Source organism: Epinephelus lanceolatus, chromosome 12 (assembly GCF_041903045.1).
Source record: "Epinephelus lanceolatus isolate andai-2023 chromosome 12, ASM4190304v1, whole genome shotgun sequence".
NCBI classification, from domain to species: domain Eukaryota; kingdom Metazoa; phylum Chordata; class Actinopteri; order Perciformes; family Serranidae; genus Epinephelus; species Epinephelus lanceolatus.
The window spans coordinates 20,776,891-20,797,994 of record NC_135745.1 but is presented as its reverse complement, the minus strand read 5'-3'; the positions used below and the strand labels follow the sequence as shown (position 1 = coordinate 20,797,994).

Below are 21,104 nucleotides of genomic sequence, written 5' to 3'. Positions count from 1 at the left end.
TGGAGGCTTTGTAAATCGGAGAGGCTGGAGGCGCATTTGAATTCAGGCTGTGTGTCTCCTGCGCTAGCCGAATGTTACCTGCTCTAGCATGGCAACAGAGAGAGAGGGAGAGCGGTGAGCTTCAGCTGCAGCCTCCACACAGACACACAGACACACACACGTGCATACACAGTCACAACAGGAGTGCAAAGAGTGACTCAGGTAAGCAGGAACGCTCCTGAAGAGAGAGGACTCCTGAGAGAGGGAAGCAGCGTGTTGGAGTGAGAGATACTGGAGGAGGAGCTATAGAGCTGGGAATTTTTTTTGAGGAGGAGGAGGAAGAAAAGAGGAATCGCAGGGAAACTGAAAATCTGGACTCCCAGGGTGGGCTCACGAGGGAGGGATAGACAGGGATACAGGCAAGACCGATGTGGAATGATGCGAGAGCTGTGACTGGATAAATCTGACAGACCACAGAGCACTGGGAGACACACACAGAGAGGAAAATGACATTTAGTTTTTGGAGAAAGACTATTCGGGGGGCTTAAGCTGGGGGAGGCTGGAGGGGAGGGTTTTTCGACAGGGTGAGTCGGGACAGAGAGAGGGGTGAGGTGTGGCAGTGGGAGGGTAAATAAACACAGGATGGCAGATGAACCACCTGTCCTTCTGAGATGAGGTGAGCACATACACACAAACACACACACACGCTGACACAAGAAAACATACAAACCTCTGACACGCACACTTCTCTGGACATCCACGGGACAGAGCGCAGGACTTTGAAGATGCTGTGAGACGTCTGGATCACCTGAACCCATCTGAGGACACAACTTATGAGAGGGACTGAACGCCCAGGTGATCCTCCTCCCTTGAGAGAACCTGTGGACATAAAGAGATTCTTTTTTTTTTTTTTTAAGCGGGAACTCCCTGAAGAGGTGGCAATCAGGTGGATCACCTGTGCCATGAGGATCCTGTGTGTGAACCTGGCCTGAGACGACCCGCCCCGGAGGCTCCATCGGCCTGTCCCCCTCCTCTTCCCCCCGCAACTGGATGTCTTGATGTATTGCTGTGGGCTGGGACACTGGCGGAGAGTGCAGTCCACCTATGTAAGTGACCATCTCAGCATCACTTGCAGCACCTCATGTTTTGATCCCATAGCAACAGTGGTGTCTTATGGCAGCGAGGGGGGGGGGATACATCTGTACAATACACGAGCTACAGCAGATTATTGCATACATACTGTATATGCGATTATAGATGTGCAGTAACTGGACACTTTTACAAAACAACGCTGATGATTCATTCACATGTTTGCCATCTGCAGTCTGTGAGCACAATAACACAAGCAGTCTGCTAGCAGCTGTGAGTGTGACTCTTACAACCTGTTATTCGCTGCTAAGGTGCTCACTTCTCAGTGCTGTCTATGTGACTTTTCAGCCGGGCTGCAGTTTATCGGGACAGGCGGCGTCATTGTCAAACAGCTCGCTGTATTGATCCCAGCACAGGACTTCATGAAAACATTACCTGAAAGCCAATAATGAGCACGGGATGGTTTCACCTCTGGTTTGTTTTCCGCCATGAGGCAACAGTTTGATTTCACCCCCAAGCGAGTGATGAGTGATTCTAAATGTATAGCAGCTGCTTAGAAGAGCAGTTCTCGTCATATTATGTGTCCTGGCTGAGCTGTCTGAAGGAGCGGAGGAGTGGGGGAGGACAGACAGGTGCAGTTATCTCATTACAGGCCAGGTTTTACTGTCCTCTCAATGACAGAGAGGAGCAGGGAGGACAGTCTCACTTCTCTCCTCCACCTGTTTCTCTTTATATATCCTTGTCTTTCCCATAACTCCCTCTTCCTCTCCTTCCTCGCCTCTCTGCCAGTGTGTTTGCTGCTTCATCACTGTTGTTGCTTTTCTCCTCATGTGTTTAACAGAGCCTCTGTAAAGTCCTGTTGCAGCTGATACTATAGAGTCTCAGAGCTGGGCATTGTGTGATGGCGCTGACTGCAGAGGACCCCCTTGCAGCCACATTCCTACATGAAATAGGCTTACTGTCAGCCCTCAACACTCAATAGGCTGTCAGCGCAAAGCCTCGCAGATTACCACATGCCGTTCTGCTGCATGCAATGTGTGCCCACCTCAGCAACAAGCCGGGGAAAGAAACTTACAGAATCAAAAGGCCACGCACGGCTAAAAGCAGTGACACATCGAGAAGTGGGATGTGGTGACAGCAGTCGGTGTTGTGTCATTGGTTTAGTGTGCCTACGACGGGTTTAGCGCAAGTAAGAACTGAGCAGATGGATGTAAATGTAAGGAGGTAAAACAAAATCTGCAAAATGTGTTGTTTAGATGCACTCAAGCCTGAAAAGATTTTGATAAATGGTAAATGTGCTTCTGCCTAATGTGGTGCAAGTACATTACTCATCCGTTATTTTCACTCCATTTACTGACCTGCGCAGTCGTCGAATATTGGCTTCTTTATCATGAAATATTCAATAGTTTTCTTTTACTGTGCTTCTTAAAATGATTCAAGTGAAACAGTCTGAGTAGGGAACATCACTCCAAAAAGGTTGGGAATCTTTGGTTTAGGATACATTTCTGATTGGCACATGACACATCCAAATTTTCTATTTCAAGTAATGTCAGTTTTGCTCAAAGCAACAATAACAACCACTGTAGTTAGATCTCAACTTTTCCAGCATAAACCTCAATCCATTTAAATTCATATACATATTTTTCTTAAGGAAACGTCCCTCCAGGTGTGGCTTTTGCTGGCAGGGAACAGAGCTGGATTACCTTAAGTGCTTGCCTGGCTCTAAGAAGCATCTGAAGACATCTTCCTGTTTTCTGCTTTAGTTGCTGCTGTTCTTACAACGTCAGTGTCCAGACGGCTCGGCCAGCAGGTGAAGGGCAGGGCTCAGTTATACCCATTATATAAATCTGCTTAAACTTTGAGAAAAAAAAAAAGAGACATTACAGGAAAAAAGTTGTGGCCATTTGTTCTTAAACTCACATTCGTCTCCACTGTATGTGCATCTTTACAATTTAAGCAAAACATTTGATTGTCAAGCTTGTCATTGTTTCTGTTTGGAGTACTGTGTCATTCATTCATACCATTTTTAATTAAAGGGAGCTAGGTGAGACAGTTATACTTGCACTGTGTGTTACAGCAAGGAGGGAATGTCACCTTTTATTCTTTGGGAGTTTTGGCCTAAATTGATCATGTATATATAGTCTAGGGAACCAGACAAATCTGAGAGCTCATGTTATATTTGCTCTGGCAGATGAGTCAGGTCTGGCCTGGTGCGGGTTGGGCCAATCACAACCCTTTATCTCATACAGGGCATGTTTCAGACGATGACTGACACCTTGTAGAGTCTCTGGTTTAACACAAAATACTTGTTGGTTGCATACTTGGACACTACCGTGAGCATAAACCTAGCTTAGTAAAGAGAAGCAGTGTTAAGGCATTTTCAAAAACAGCAAAGATGGTCGCAGCCGATGTGGAACTTTCTACTGTCTTCAGATTCACTCAGACATATTGATGCTTCATCATCGCAGCTCTTTGCACGCTGTAGTCTATTTACATTTGTTCCCCGTTCAGTGCTATGTTACATGTTTCATTGCTCTGATTAGTTGTGGGTCTATCCAATTGTGTCTAGAGGCATTTTGGTCTATGGCCGTTGATAACCCCCCTTGAAAATCAAAAAAGGAACTGAGAAGATCCACACCAAGTGGCTAGAAACAGCGCCAGGGTTTGATGCCAATTTGACATAGTGGCCAAACAATGGAATTACATCTTCTGAGTCAACTACATGATGCCATTGAGCCCAAAAAGACTTTTAACATAGACTTACATTGTGAAAGGGACGCCTGTGAATCAGTGAATACATTTTTTTAAGTGTCATAATCCCCGCAAAATAACAGAATTTCAGTATCTGGATTTGATCCATTTGGTCCGATAACATTTCCACAGTCTAGAAATGCCACATGATTAATCCTGATTCAAGACAGTGGAGCACTAAACCGGAAGTAGCCGCCTCAGCCAGTGGAAGTCTCTAGTGGTCTTGCTGTATGAGCCCAGCGATGCAGAAGATCGGGGGAGATTTATACTGGGAAGTTTTTTGGCTTCATTCAACTCTGAGCAGCGTTTTTAGGAATAAACTGAGCCCCGCCTCCAACGCAGTGTCCAGTTTTCTTTATACATCCATGATCCAGACTAACTTGAATTTGCAGTGTTCAAAGCAATGCTGTATTTATGAGGGTAGTAAAAAAGCAAGAGATCATTTTATTGAGGTATTCAGAATTACATGAAGTGATTTTTTTTTTAAATAACTATCTTGAACCCTGCCCTAGCGTGCCTCATTCACTAGTATCTAAGTATGTCTATATTGTGTGTCATTTTACACTGGGAGGATTTCAACTCATGAGTCATGTGGCTCATGATACAGTGAAAAGAGAATTTAGAAAGAATTTGAAACAAGTCATTATTTTACTGTACATGGCACAGACAGAGTCACAGCTGCCGACCTAGATTCACCTGCTGTGAACCTGAATGTCACTTTGAGCAGGATTGTTCAGTCTGTTGTCACCTAATGTGACTGTTGGGAGAGGCCTCAAGAGTCAGGTGAACAGATAACGTCACTGATAGAAGTATCTTGTCTAATTTTTCAGTTGTGGCAGTGAGTTTCTCTTATTACCTACACGTTGACTGAGATGAGTGTTAAAATCTGATCACTGAAATATGCATTCAACTGTTCTCAGATCTATCAAGTCTTAAATCTGAAGGAGAAGATTTATGTGGAGACACTACAGCAGCGAAAAATGTTCTCAAAGCATGACCAGAATATCCTGCTGAGTTTTGATTAAGTTCCAGGAAATACACTTCACTCTGATCACCGCAGGTGCTTTTTGGACTTCTTTGGTTTTGGTACCACATTTCTGCCTCCAGTTCCATTTCATGTGCCGGATGCAGCATCTCTTGAATTTTTTATACTGCAGAGGTAGCTGCGATTCCTTTCCTCTTGTATGGCCCTCTGCTGTCAAGGTGAATCCATAAGGGCCACAGATCCATACAGTGCTAAGATGGACATTGATTATAATGCTGAATCAAAATCCCGTGGATTTGGTAAACAAGCTGTGGTCTGTATTGACTTGTTTCCACACTCAACACACACTGCTATTTCCTACTTCACCGGAGGCCATGAAATTGTAGATCACAGACGAGTATCTGTGTAGGACCAAAAAAGCTCTCCGGGGCTGCTCAGCATCAGCTACTTATTTATTTATTTTTATATTCTTAGAAATGCAGTTTAGAGTCGTAAAGGGGGGGGGTTACATTAATTGCTTATAAAGTAAATAGTATATAAGTATATAACTGGAAGCTGTTGCAAGTCTTGAATTAAATATATCATGTCTGCTTACAAGAAGTGTTTGGGTTGTGATGTGTTTCCTGTCATTATTTAGATAAATGTAATCAATCTGCAGTTTGTTAATTGTGATATATTGAACACTTAAAGCAATAATTAAACATTTTGGGAAATTATTCTCTTTCTTTCTAAGAGAAGATCAATACCACTTTCACATCTGTGTGTTACCTCAGCGATGTCAGATGTACACCATTATCATATTTGAGCAATAACTTTGCCCTCTGTACGATCAGTTATTTCAAAAAGTGCAAAACCATATGTTAATTTGACGATTTTGTGATGCTTACAATCAGTTGTTGATTTTAGTCTGTGCTGTCTCATTTTAATTCATTTCTTGGCACGATCAGAATAGCAACATATGGATTTTTTTGTCTGTGTTTAGGCATCTCTTCTCATGTGACCTCTTTTCAGCCAATTATATTTGGTGTAGACTGTGATGAATGTGGATGAATGAGCATGGCTGTTGTTGATAAATGGTAAATGGACCTGCATTTGAATAGCACCTTTTTAGTCTTCACTAGGGTTGGGTATCATTTGGGTTTTTTCTGATACCGGTGCCAAACCGATACTTTTAAAACAGTACCGGTGCTTAAATGGTGCCTGAACCGATACCTCAAAATATTATTTTTTTTTCATGGAGGTTGAAAAGTGGCACAAATGGGCCACCTTTCAGAAATGTGTAAGTATTTTCTATAGCATGCCAATGTGAATGGGGTAACTGTAGCTGCTGAACATAATAACATAAATAAGGGATAATACATGAATAGGTGTGCAGTTATTGAAAAAATAATGCACGCCGCAGAGGCGAATAACCCCATGATGAGGAAATGCTGTAAAGCACTTGACAGCCATGCTAGCCAATGCTTGTAGTAGCCAGCCATGAACGGAATGCAGTCTCCTGCATATGTATCACTGTCAGTCGTGTAGAGTTAGGCTAGACTAGCTAACATTATTCATTTGGAGTTGAATTAACTTATGAGGAAAGTTATATTACTAACGTGAGGAAATGCTACTGGCGGTGTCGTCTTCACCGTCCACAATGATGGAGCTAGTATCACTCTCCCCATCGCCACTGCCAGAGCCAGGTAACGTTACGTCCCCACTTTTGTTAGTAGGCCTACTAGCTGATGCACTAGGCTCACGGAGGCTGTCGAACACGGTGCGTTCCTCCACTTTCAACCGTATGCCGTGCGACGTCAGGTGTTTCATTAAGTTGGATGTATTCCCTCCTTTACATGCAATGGCTTTCAGACATTTGTTGCAGGTTGCATTGTTGGCATCCTTCAGAGAAAAATGGAGCCACACCTTCGAGCGCTTAGACTTCGGCATTTCAGTTTTGGTAGTTACCTAGCTAGTCGAGGTGAGGGTAGCCGATTACTTTACATCAGCTATCCACTTAGGGTAGTCACACAGCCAGACACACAATTTAACGTAGGTCTACTCAATATCGTCGATACAAAAATAGACCAATTTCAGAACATGCCGTTGTTGTTGAATGTGTCGCTTAGCTTCTGTCGCTTCACCTCAGTGCTGACGGTGGTGATTCTGTTATGTGTAACATCCAATAGAGAGAGACATCGCATTAAAAAAAAAAAAGCACCAAAAGGAGGCACTGTAATGTGCGTTTTGTTTCGGTCCGGTAGGTATCGGTTGTATAGGTACCGGTTCCATATAAGCACCGACTTTCGGTGCCCAACCCTAGTCTTCATTCAAAGTGCTTTTACACTACAAGTCACATTCACCCATTCACACACACATTCATACACTAGTGGCCAAGGCTACCATACAACACTCACACGCTGATGGAACAGCAATTTGGGGTTCAGTATTTTGCTCCAGGATGCTTCGGCGTGCAGACCGAAGGAGCTGGGGATAGAACTGCTGATCTTCCAATAAGTGGACGATCTGCTCTACCTTTTGAGCCACAGCCGCCCAGCAACTCCGTTCTTGATGGAGCTCAGCTTATGCCTAACCTGTTCATGCAGGTTATGAACTGGTGTCCAGTCTCGCTGTCTTGTCATTTAATTTTGTAACAGTAGGCTATCACAAAAATTCTCAGACTGATAGACCTACGGACTTATACTCCTGTCCATATGTTGCTTGTCTTAAGAAATATTTAGGTTTGTCAAAAAGTTGTTTGAATAAGTTTTTTGTTCAGTTGCAAATTAACACCTAATTGCTGCTGTGGGTATGATAATTTTCCTCAAAACCCAATAATTTTAAGCCTCCCATACCATAGTTTAACATTTAATTAGCCTGTTTCCTAGTTCAGAAATACGCCTACCACCTCAAAGTTGAGCAACTAACACTTAGTTTCATCGACAGACTGAGATGTAAAAAACGCAGCTGAGCATTCACCACAACATAGCCGAGCAACCATACAGTAACTAGGCTCAGCCGGCCTCTGAAGCTTTGAATTTGGGCACATCTTGAAGCAGTGCACATGGGGTTGTAGTAAGAGAGCATCTCCACTTGCAGCATCTCCCAAAACCTTATAGCACACCAACATGACACCACATGAAGTACATGACAAATGTATTAGCTAGCTGTGCTCACAAAGTCCAACCAAGCTGTACACTTCAGAGTGCCTATAATTGCAACAGACTGGTAAATGCGTCATTTTGCCGGTCCTCTGATGACACAGCGTGTTTCTCTGATAGTGGTCATAGGGTGACCATATTTTGATTTCCAAAAAAGAGGACACTCGGCCGACCATGACATAGCCTACTTAAATGATACTCGCAGCTTACTCAAAGATGCCTTATCATTTTAATATATTTAAAATTTATATGTATGGATAGAAAATTCAGTTATATTACAAAATAATATCTCTCAAAGACAGAAATTCAGATAGGCCCCAATAGGGGACACATACACACACTAGAGTGTGGTGATCCGAGCCTGACGGTACCCGACGGGTCGGGCCGGGTTTGGTCAAAAATGTAGCTATAAATTGTATTCGGGCTCGGGTCGGATTCGGTCAGCTTTCAGTGAAAATGTAGTGTAAAAATAAATAAAATCCTATTGTCTGTCCTGTTTATTGCTTGGGCACTGTTATTTACGTGACAACACCTGAACATAACACACAGACACACATTGGCAGTTTGTTACCTCTCCCCTCTCTGGAAGTCTCGGACCTCCAGGCGCCCGCCTCCGCCTTGATTAAACGCTGAAAATAAAATAAAAGAGGGAGACAGGTTTTTCCTATTTTATCTTATTTTGTTTTATTTCTCCCTCTCCTCTCGCTGGAAGCGTCGGACCTCCCGCCTCCCGCTCCCGTCTCAAACATGGAGGTCTTCCTCTCCGCTGAGCACGCCCGGCCTGTTAAATAGCCTGTAACCGTAACAACTGTGTGACACAAACTCAGTGCTTTGGTCATTAAATAATGTCATGCTCGGCTCGTGTTCGGACAGGAATATGCGGCCCTTGCTGCACTCTAACACACACACACAAACACACGGAAAACCGGACATTATCATCAGTTTATAAAAAACCCCCGGACGCCCCGGACGCCCCGGACGGGACGTGAAAAGTGGACATGTCCGGGCAAAAGAGGACGTTTGGTCAGCCTAGGTCACTGCCCCCTGGCAAGTGAAATAAAGCCCTGTGCAACCTGCTAGTCTCTGCAGCAAACACGAGCCCGCCCTTCGTGCACATTCGTAGCACCGCCTTTTCGCCATTGACAGACGGAGGAGGGTTCACTCGCACACGTTGTCTCATATAGCTAACGTTAGCTAGCTACGATATTTTCACAAGCTTCCCAGTCCAACTGGTGTCATGTCATTTGGGCTAACTTATAGGCTACGGGCATGCCCGAGGGGATGAAATGTAGGCTACAGCCGTTTACCAGTCTGTATCAATGTTAGCAAACTATGGTTAGCAATTACGCCTTACAACAATTAGTAGCTAACGTTAATGTTACATTATGCTGGCAATTTGGAAGTTGGCAATGGTTAGAAAATGACTCACTCTGCGCAGTTCCCGCTTTCGTTGAGCCGAGCTGTGTCCTGGCCGGGTCGGCAGTGCTGCTGATGGTGGAGCCGACGATGCTGCTGTGTGCAGAGAGGGAACAGCACCCACTCTCAGTCTCACCCGGTTCTGGTGGCAAAATCCCATTTCACACTCCATCATGCCCCCGGGAATATAATCCTCCGGTGTGAAGTGCGCCCCACAAATAACCACGTGAAGTACCGTCTCCTCACTTGGACAAAATGCACCCACGCACGAAAAGTGGCACTTTTCCTATTCATGGGAAAAGTATGAACTCTATGTCCAGATAGACTAGAGTTTGTGCAGCCTCCACAAACGCAGTATTTCACCATTATGTGAAAAGAAACAAAACTAGCTAATAACAAACGGAGAGCTAGCTAACACGGAGAGCTAGCTAGCTAACACACTGACGTTAGTTAAGAACCGCCAGCCGCCCCACCGACTTGCTAACGTTACTGACCTAATGTCACTGAATACTGACAGACTACTGACTAACCTATTGAATACTGACTGACACTGACTATTTACTGACTAAATAATAACTGACTAAACAACTGCTTCACTGTGAGCTGCAAGGTCACTGTGAGCTGCAAGGTCAAGACGACTCCCCCATGCTACGTCATCACTGTAAATATGAAAAATACTCAGTTTTTGGCGCGGGCCTCAGAAACCCGCAATTTTCACCATATTTTTGCCCTTTTTATGTGTGAAGATGAATTTTTTAAATTATTTTTTGGGTATAGTTGGCTTAATCATAGCTCAGAAATGTAAATCCATAAAAAAGTCATAAAAATTTTCAACCTGAAATATACACTTTAAAGGTCTTTGAGAGCCGGCCTTTTTTTTAAGGCTTTCTGAAGCCAAAAACACAAGTGCTAAGCACTATTGGAATGGGATTAATTTTACATAGGGATGTGGACTAATGTCACTTTACCACAGGATGTCTGTAATAAATTCGCACGGGACAAGAAATCTCCATAATTCTACCAGAGATGGGATTGGTAACTCGGTTTGTGCCCTGGCGTCACCTCCCTGTCGGCATGTGCATGCTATGTTGCTTCCTGTATGTGTAATAATAATTAATGTTTAGCCCAATATGAAATATTGCCCTTGATCAGGGTTGTGTGTACACAATGATTAGCAATTCAATTTCAATTTTATTTATAAAGCCCAATATCACAAATCACAATTTGCCTCACAGGGCTTTACAGCATACGACATCCCTCTGTCCTTAAGACCCTCACAGCGGATAAGGAAAAACTCCCCAAAAAAAAACCCTTTAACGGGGAAAAAAAACGGTAGAAACCTCAGGAAGAGCAACTGAGGAGGGATCCCTCTTCCAGGACGGACAGACGTGCAATAGATGTCGTACAGAAAATATGGATTTATATTAGGCCTACCTAACACAACCAGATGTCTCATGGCTCTGAAAAGTGCTTTCTTCTCAACCTTTTTTATTGGTCTCCTACGTAGGGCTATGCGATCATTAGAAGAATGTCCACTATCACGACTGCCGACAACAGCAAATGCTTCTTCTAAACTAAACTAAACATGGAAAATTTGTTGTAAACGCGGAAATATGGTTGTAAACAGGACATGACGAAATATTTACATACATTTTTTACAGAGGATCGCGTTTGTACGGGATTAATATTACCCGAGGTATTTTCTCCGGACTGTTTTACAGAAGGTAAAAGTCGCCGTAATTTTTACTGACATTATCCGTAATGATTACAGACATGGCGCACCCATGGTGCACCCATGGCGTCCAATAAGTTGGCTCCAGGATTTAAGAGTCCTCAGCCCTCAGCCACGCCTTTTGCTCCACCAGGAAGGGACCTCCCCAAACAACTACGGTAACTCAAAGACAAACAAACAGATATTTAATACAAACAATTTGCCTGTGTAACCCTACAATGCTAGATGTCACAATGCAAGTCACTGCCCAAGCACTGGATTTCGATGACTTCGGAGTGAGACTGAGCTCTATATTCACAACACTGTGACTCCAGAAGGGGCTCATGTTAAAACTGAGTATGAGATAGGTAAAGACTTCTATCCTGTTTTCTGTCCATCCATCTCTTCCCCTCTCTGACCAAACACTGCTGTGGAGCTCAGCAGCGTGATTACAATCATAAATGCAAGATGACATGAACATCAGCACAATCATAAAGACTATACAAAATCACAAATGCACTTTTTTTATGGGGCAGTGGAGAAATATGGGAGAATATTTTGTATTTCACAGCAACCAATTGAATGTAACATGTTTTTTCTTCTATAATCTCATGTTAGGGATCAGTAACCTGCCCTCCAATCTGTATCGGCCCGCTGTGCCCTCTGCTGACTGGCCCTCTCCAGCCGTCTGTCCTCATTCCCCCGCCACCCTGACCCACTCACTCACTCCATCCCTTTAGCTCTGCTCTCCTACCTCTCTCACATCTATCACCATATTCCTCCCTTCCTTTTCTTTCCACTTCTCCCCCTCCATCTATCACTTGTCAGTCTCTCCTCTCCCAGATGTTAGGAGGGCAGGATTGGCCGTTTGCTGGCCCCAGCCTCCGGCATCGCGGAGGAGGGGCATCAGCCAAATGTTTGGTTGCATATTCATACAGGGTTTATGAATCTGAAGAGAGCAGACAGCCACTGACAAGGAGAAGAAAGAGGAGGATTCAGGTGCAACACTGAAGGAACTTTTCTGCCTGTCCTATTTTGGGCCGTTTGGAGTTATCCTATCTTTGTTTCTTCCTCTCACTCCCACTCCTCCTCCTCCTTCTTGAGTCAGTTTTGGATCACGTTTAGCCGGGTGTGATTGGAGGGCGACGCTCCAGGCAGATGTAAATCTGGTGAGGGTTGTTGGCACAGGAGGGGGAAACGGTGGAGGACGTCAAATGAAAAGCCCGTCTCCATCTCTGTGCGGGCTGCTGCTGCTGCTGCTGCTGCTGCTGTTGAAGGTGGACTGGGATCTGTGTGTGTGTGTGTGAGGACGCAGAGTGTTTCAGGAGTCGGGCCCCTGGCCTCTCTGTCTGCAAGCCATGTCAAAAGTGCCCAAGAACAAAAATGTCTCCTGGGTGAGTACTGCCTTTCTGGTCAGTAGGAGGAGGGAGGAGTGGAGAGGGGAGGGCTGTTGGTGGATTATAGAAGTTCAGTTTGAGTGCTTTTTCATTTCTGTCAGCCTCATCTGCAGGAATTTGTTATCTTTGGCTGTAATTTCTCATCACGAATGCTACATATATATTTTTAGGAATTTCCACATACAGCAGTTTGACATTGTGCGTCTCCAAAGCACAGTTTTGGACCAAAGAAGGAGCATGTTTATAGGCTTAATTAAGGGCTCCAGATAGAAAACAGAGCAGATAAAACCATTGTCTTTGATGGCTCTTTTGCACATCTGGCTTGATGTGTCCAACAGCTGTGAAGTCAAAACTATCCTAAAGCCGTCTGTGCTCTTCCTCAGCCTGCTTTACACCATCCTGCCCAGCCAGCTGAGAAATAAAGAGCATTAACACAAAATGCAAAGGTGCTGATTAGGCTCAAATCAATGAGTGTGAAATGGGAGGGGCTAATGTGTGCTGACATTGCATGACCGCAATTTAATGAAAACACTTTTTGGTTGTGTCCAGTTGTATGCAATAATGAATTCTAGGGTTTTTTTTTTTTTTTTACTTGAGGGCAGATGTGTGGTTTCTAGTTGTGTGGACACAGTGGAGGGCAGAGTGGAAGGCCGAGGTCTGGAGCTTTGCCTGAAATTGTGCGTGCCATCCATCTCTGCCTCGGCAGGCCTGCCCCTGCACTAGTGTCCCCAGATTGACAGCACACACACACAAACACACATTCTGCTTGTAAGAAGCTTAGGGACAGATGTTTGTTTATGTATGTGTGAGAGCACATGTGCACATGAACACGTGTGCTGAGTAGAGGAGTGAGATGACTGACAGGTTCTTTAAGCCGTTGTGTGATAGTAGCTCTGTGAACGATGCACAAACTGTGCTGTTTCTCTGTGGATCTGGGGAATAGGATGTTTCTGTTGAGTATTTCTAATCAAAGTATAATACCGTACATTCAGCCGGTCAGCAGAAGAAAATGTTGGCATTTTAGTGTGTTTTGTACGTCACATTTGAATGTTTACATGTATCAAATAAACATCTGTGAAGTCACAAAATATAAAAGCTGCTGTCACTGGGAGCTGAAGGGGACGGGGGATGGTGTGTCACCAAGGCTTAGAAGCCTGTCGGGCTGCAGATCACTGTTCGAGGCCGACAAAAATACAGGAAACGGTTGATTTTGGGAGTCAGTACGAAAAGCAGCTGTTCTTTTCTGAGACATTGCTGCGCTACTCGCCAGAATTCTGCCCCCCATATTGGGTATTTTAAGCCAAAACATTATTTTTTTCCTCACCATAACCAAGTGGTTTTTGTGCCTAAACCTACTGTAGCTACACGCTAACCACAGCATTGTTAAAATGTTAACTTTAAACATATCTGCTACGTTATAATGTGCAAATGTAACGTATCTGTGGTTTGCAGAGCTGACTAGCGATTGGGCTGGTGCATTACCATGTTCATAAAGCACTTCCACTTCTTGTGCCCAGAGCAAGTGAGCAAAGCGGGAAGATTTTGGTTGGAGTGCAGGGCAATAGGAGTGTCGCCTTTTCTCCATCCTACTATTTTGCTCCAGTGGCGCTCATACCATGAGCTTGAAGCATGCCCAACCCAGAATGCATCTGTTTATTAGCACACACACTATTTTCTATCAAATCAGCTGCTACGTTCTTGACAATTGAGTATACAAAGTACTTTCATAAGGACACTGAAGAAGTGGTGAGCAAGGGAGTGTTACCTCTCTCAGTAGCCCCTTTTACACTGCCAGATTTTCCGCGAATGTCGGGCTGTTTTGCCAGCAAGCTGCGAGCGTTTAGATACAGAGCTGGATTGGTGAGTTGATCCGAGGTGCCCAATTTTCCGCCTCATAGGGTAGACATATTGGCGGCACCTTTTTGGTTTAAAAAGAGCGTGGTGTTCTTCCGCAACGGAAGGGGCTGTTGATGACTTGTGGAAGGAGCTGTTGATGACGCCGCACGTGCGACCCACTGGCGGTGGATAAACAGGAAACAGCTGATAGCAGGAATAAACTTAACCGTGAAATGATGGGAACGGTGAAGAACGGACTGACTTATGAGAGAATTGCCAACGCACTGACGAGCTGCGGCTTTCCTCCTGCGTCACTGTTTACGTCACACACTGAGCTACACGTTTTGTTACTTGCTCACGACCCCATTGCCCTGAAAAAGGCACATTCTGTATACACAAAAGTAGGCAGGCGAAATTTCGCTGCACTCTCCCGATTTTGTTTTTATAATGCCAATGCTGAAAGAAGACTGATTGGGCTTTCCTGCGAATTTGCACAATTCCTATTTAAAAAGGGCTATTGACAGCTCACTGGCTCCAAACTGTAGTTGGGAACACGCTGGCATATTAACATTAATTTTAGCTTGGCTCGTTATTAGCTGGTAACTAGCTTCTAGCAGTCTGGACCACTCTGCAGAAAGAAGGATGGCGAGGTGTTCGGGTGCTGTTCACCAACAATGGCTTTATTGCAGTCGTCACCACAAAATAACAAACATGGCCTTCTCATGAGGTTGAGCAGTAGCCCTGAGCTCATCTAGACACTTAATTCTGCTGACTATCATCACTCTTTGCCGCCTGCCGTCTTCACCATGACACCGAGAGAGCTGTTTCCTTCCATGTACACCATGAATTACACGTCACACCCTCACAGGTTACCCACAAGGCCACTGCTGTTAAAGAGGAAAAGGGTGAGCTGGTACCACGAGAGGGAACGAACAGCTCTGTGAGCGAGAAGCAGAAATTCTCACTGCTCCACTCCCGTACTCTGCTTGTGCTGCTTTGCTCCAGGTCATGATGTTAGTGTCTAACTACTTGCAAGTTGTACAATCTCTAATGAAATGTTACCAAATTACCAGGCCAAAATAACTTTTGAAAAGACTATGTAAACATTGTTAAATCAGTTAAATTACAACACAGACTTGAACAGTATGTTTGACAAAAACCTTGTAGCTGAATCCTCCGGCGTTCACACAGAAAACATTTTCAGTTTGATCTCATGTTCATGATTTTTTATTGCAATATTACATAAATAAATACTCCTCATTAATTTGTTCTCCATCTCAAATCGAAGCAAAAGCAGCAGCTGTCGACCTTTGGTCAAAGTTCAACAAATCTGAACCTTGGCACAGCCCTGCTCTGCTCCGTGCACCACATATTTTACTGCAGAACCGTTGCAACACTCCAGATGCACAATAATGAAGAAGGCGTATGCTAAAGCAGTTTCCGCGCTAATGTGAATGTTGCATTCTTGAATGTGGCAGCTTCTATTGATTGATGCTCAAGGCAGTTACTGTCAACTGTGTAGTGTGTTTGCATTGGAAAAACAAAACTAAGAATACTTTTTCAGAGTACCAGAGTACACACTTGTGGGTTCAGAAATAAATGTCGACATACTTGGAGGTTGCTTGACAGTAATGCACAGAGTATATAAATGCTTTAGTGGGTGTGGAGAATATTTTGGCTTCTTCATGTACTCCATGTAGCTTGTTTCAGCAGCACAGGAATGATCCGACCGTCTTATGTAACAACCTCACAGTCAGTTGTGCTTAGAGGGAGTCAAAGTAAGCAGGGACTCTGTTTGAGTGTTTTGTTGGCACTAGGGGAGAGTTGGCGCTCGCTGGAGGAGATTTGAGGTGTCATGGAGCAGATTTAGTAAAGCCCCAAGTCTGGTTCAATCTCAGGTCATGGGCTAAATGTTGGGACCTTCCATTTACAGTCTTTCTCTCTGTCACAGCTGGCGTGATCACAGTGGTCTAACCTCTGACAGTGATGTCCACTCCAGCAGTACAGATATTGATAATGATGTGTGTGTGTATGCAGCTGTGTGTATGGTAGGTCCAGATGTGTGTGTGACCCAAAGGTCAGTGTCACAGCTTCTTGCTCCACACTGTCACAGCCTGGCCCAGCTGACGCCAGCCCTGCGTGTTTCCTTTCCATTCTCAGTTATATAACACTCTCATCTGTGTCCCTCGCCTCCCAAAGCTCTCCCTGGAGATTTTGGTACCTCACCGTATCCTCCATCTGCTGTTGTCCCCTGCCTGGCTGTTCGGGTTATGGGTCACAGTGACAAATGGACCACACAGCGTTACTTACTTTACCCACCACTAAACAGTGGTGGAGGACGTATCAAGAGTCTTAGCAGCGCCACAGTGTTAAAGTCCTTTGTTCACAGATTTACTAAGGTAAAAGTATTAAAGTATGGTATCTAGGCACACGGGTATTTTTTGTTCAGGTTTTGAGATACAAGATAACAATTTTAATTGGATTGACTTTCTGCTGAAGAAGCAGTCTTTTTAGTGGATCATTGAGAGGGAACCAGTCTCTAGAAAAAGTTTCTGTTACTGCCAAATTCTCAAATATCAACTTTCACAGCAAAAAAAAAAAAAAAAAAAAAAAAAAAAGTCTATTCACCTCCATTATCTTACGAGGAGCCATAAGTCATGTCATTGTTGTCCTACAACCCTGAAAGCTTTCTGCATGGCTTAGTTTTTGTAACTCACATTGAGCACCATAAGCTAAGTACCATCTAGTTCCATTATATTGGAGTGAAGGCAGACATCTGTACTGATATCTCCAACACTGCAGTCATTTCAGATTTCCTTCATTTTCAGGCTGGTTTTGTGGATTTGGAGCTAAATGTTTTGCCCGGGGCACGTCGTGTATTAATGACACTCGTTACCTGGAGAGGTTGGAAAAAGATATACATTTCTTCCCTGTTCCAAAACCAAAATCAAACCCTGAAAAGGGTAGGGTTAGCTAGCTCGCTACTGAAGATATAGCCTACTGAATGTATACACATGCTGCTTTTGCTTTTTAATGATTATAACAGTGAAAAAAAGACTGACCCTGCTGTACAGGAACCAGTGAAGGGAAGCAGGGAAACTTTGCTGATATTCAACCAGCTGTGTGTCATTGCAGTGTGTGCAGACGAACATTCTCACTCCAACCTTGTCACATATTAACATTCTGGTCATTGACTTTTTACGTCCACATACAATGTGCAAGGTACTCTGGGTGTGTTGGTTGTTGACATTCTGGGACACCATCGCAAGTTTTCTTCTTTCAAGATACACTTCCGTTTTCACAGAGAGTTTAACGTTTACATACAGTCTCTTTCAATATAAAGGCACTATGTCGGTACACCACCGCCAATTGATGTTTTTCCCCCCTTCAACAACAAACACACATGGTCGGGTTTAGGCAAAAAAAAAAAAAAAAAAAAAAAAACATGGTTAGGTTTAGGCGACAAAAGGAAGTGGTTAGGTTTTGGAAAAAAGAACATGGTTTGGCTTTAGAATCTTAGGGGATGTGAACACCACTCTCTCGGGTGAAGGTTGATGTTTGTTGGAGCCATCCAACATACAGCGTTTCCCCCTGATGCTTCCGGGTGCCATTAAACTATAACAGCAACTGGCAGCATATCATGCCGACGTTAAAGGACGCTTTTTCGTTGGTTTCTGACACCGCAAATCACTGCCCAAGCATTGGATTTCGTCAGCTTCGGAGTGAGACCGTGCTCACGCAGATGGATGTTGTTTGAATTCCCCTGGAGATCCCTTCCCATCCAACAACGGAGGTCTGGGTGCTGGCAGCGGCACAAGGGCGAAGCCAAACACCATCTGCACACACAGCGATGCCACACAGCTGGTTAAATATCGGTGAAGTTTCCCTTTACATTCACTGTCTTCTGTGGCGATCAGCAGTGATGCGGTGGTTCACTTTTACACTGTGATCTGTAGCCTATAGTTCGGCTTTAGCTTCAAAGTCAGTTTGACATCCTCGATATATCCTTTAAACACAGACTGTAGACCCCTCTGTCTGCTTCTCTCTGGAATCACTGTTTTATTTTTCCAAATATATGATAATATTTCTTCAGGGAGTGCAGTTAGTTACAGTGTGGGCTCCATGCTTACTCCGACAGCTTGTCTGACTATCACAAAGGGGCGGGGCTTATGAAAAGGCAAATTAAGTTAAACCAAGGAGTAATGTCCTAAAAGTGCTTTATTTGAAGGGAGATAACTTTTCTTTCTTTCTTTCTTTCTTTCTTATCTTATAGGGTGCTTTACACTATTTATAACTCATTCTGTATTGTATTTACACGTGGCTACACATGTAGGATGCGCCCCACTGGAGGCACCTCCACACAGTGTGAGAGTAACTTGAGGACACAGAAAGAAAATCAGCAATCTGTAGAGGGTAGCTTCTGTGTGTGTGTGTGTGTGTGTGTGTGTGTGTGTGTGTGTGGCTGGTACTCGGCAAATACTGAGTTTTAAGTCGTGACATAATGACACTGAACTCCCTGTTGCGCTCGCGTGATGATGAGTAGTAGGTCTTTGTGTAGTTGTATGCTGTAAATCGGGTGCACAAAGGAATTATGTCGCGCTAGCTTTTTAATTTCATCCTTCTATTTTGGAGGCAGGCCATTATAATACTCCCCATTTGTGCAGCCAAAACCGCAGGAAGTTGTTTGGGACACACACACACACACACACACACTAATCAGGCATCACACAGCGGATGGAGCCAACTGTGGTCACCAACATAAATGAGACAGTCCTCACTTTGGGTTATTTAACACGCGTGGACAGTGCAGACGGGTTGGACGCCTTCTTGGTTTGCTCGGTGCGCGAGGTCAGAGGGAGCGGTGTGCCGCGCAACAGATGCCGCACCGAGAAATAAGCCTTTAATACCCCGAGGACTCAGGAGAGGGTAACTACACTCAACTCACAATACAGACTTAAGTGAAACCCCTCACGCAACTCTTCCGTGTCTCCGGCGGTGTCCTGCGCGTCGCGCTTTCTTCTCTTTGGGAAATATTTCACCTTTACGCACCAAACTGCGCTTTAAAGAGCGGTGCCGCATCTGATAGCATCCTCGGATACACGCACCTGTTTCAGAGGTAAACTGAGTCTCATGGCATACCTGTCCATGTCTCCTCTACCGGGGCCGGTTGAATGATAATCTGATCTGGACGTTACACCTGCGGTATAAAACCAGTGGACCACTTTATCCAACATGCCACCCAAGAAAAAGGTAAAACATGCAGTATTCTTGTGTTTTTCATGTGTGTGTTTGTGTGTGCGCATGGGTGTGCATGTGCGCGCGCGCTGAACAGGAAGGATAGGAGAATGCACCATCTGTTGCACTGGGCGTTAATCCTTGTGTGAGGCCTTTCCACATCACTGCGCTCACTGAAACAGTCACAATGCGCAGGGGCAGATAGAGATGCATATCCACATGCATGTATCATGGCATGTGTCTGGTTGGAAATCACTGGCTTCAGAGAGAGTTGCATAACCAATGGCCTGTGAAGATCAGATGGATTTATTCTCGTTTCTTGCCCTCTTCTTTCAATCAGGGCTCTCAGACTTGTTGTAAACTCTGAGTCTGTGTGCATGTTTGGTGCCTGAATGTGAAAGTTTTACATTGTACAGCAGCAGGTGGAGTCAGCTTCCTGCTCCTTGTGCTGTATAAGTCATCAAAGCACATAGTGTGATTTCTTGAGATACATCCTTCTTACCTGAGGACATTTCAGTCATGATTTTATTGTAGCGTTTTATTTGCCCCCCCAAAAGTATTTTTTACTTGTAATTGTTATATCAATATTTAAACCACATGCAGAGAGAGAGCTGGTCTCTTTTTGCGAGAACCTACCTGTTTTGCCTCTCGTGTATATTTCACCTATAATCTTTATCTATAATGATAATAGAAATGTATTTATAGAGCGCAAAACAGAGTCACAATGTGTCACAAACTAAAAATAAAAGACAGTTTATATGAACCTAAAACTCAAGTAAAATCAGGAGAGGCTGTCCGATGAAAGTATGTTTTAAGAAGGGACTAAAAAGAGATCACCGACTCGGTCGATCTGATTTCCTCAGGCAGACTGTTCCAGAGTCTCGAGGCCCTGACAGCAAACACTCTGTCCCCTTTAGTTTTCAGCCAGGCCTTTGGAAAAGACAAAAGACCTCTGCCCGAGGACCTTAAAGTACGTCCACGTGTGTACGGCACTAAGAGGTTGGAGATATAGTAGGCGAGAGACCATGAAGAGCCTTAAAAGTGATCAGTAAAATCTTAAAATCTATATTACAACACTACAACACTTACTGCTGTTCTGAAGGTATATCCAGAATCCTTAAACATTCTTGTAACCATCTGGAAGAAGAAATATTCTGTCTGCTGCACAACGAAAAAATAAAAGATTTCTAATTTTTTCAAGCTGCAATTTTTATTTCTCTAACCAAACAAAGACGGTAGCCGCAAATGACATAATGTGTGTCCTTGCTCAACGCAGACAATTTGAGTAAAAATTAAAACATTTTATCATCAGTTTATTATTTGTCTATGTGAATGCTGCTTGCTATTTTATATTTTCTTATGAAATAATACGTTAATATTTTTCTGGTGTCCTTTACAACTTGCATGTGTCTTTCTGGCTACTTGCAGAGGAAATCAACTCAAGAAATTAATTAAGAAGAATTTTTATTTAGTAGCTTTTCATCCTAACAGCTATAAGCAACATTTTTATATTGGTGTCCGTCAGCTATTTTGGTTCACTCTCACCGTCTTGTTTTTGCCTGCAG

General features: G+C 43.9%; 1 protein-coding gene across 4 annotated transcripts in view; it reads left to right on the top strand.

Annotated features, from left to right (window-relative positions):
• The first annotated feature begins 878 nt into the window (after window positions 1–878).
• Window positions 879–21,104, top strand: part of cacnb2b (calcium channel, voltage-dependent, beta 2b) — a 57,012-nt gene continuing 36,786 nt past the window's right edge. For 2 of the 4 annotated variants that reach the window (XM_033650358.2, XM_033650356.2), the window contains exon 1: window positions 879–1,085. In XM_033650358.2, coding sequence (XP_033506249.2) covers window positions 1,038–1,085 — 48 coding nt within the window. In that variant the 5' untranslated portion in view covers window positions 879–1,037. Of the gene's footprint in view, window positions 1,086–19,151; window positions 19,555–21,104 lie in introns of those variants that run through there. The other 2 variants (XM_078173099.1, XM_033650359.2) reach the window with 1 other exon arrangement.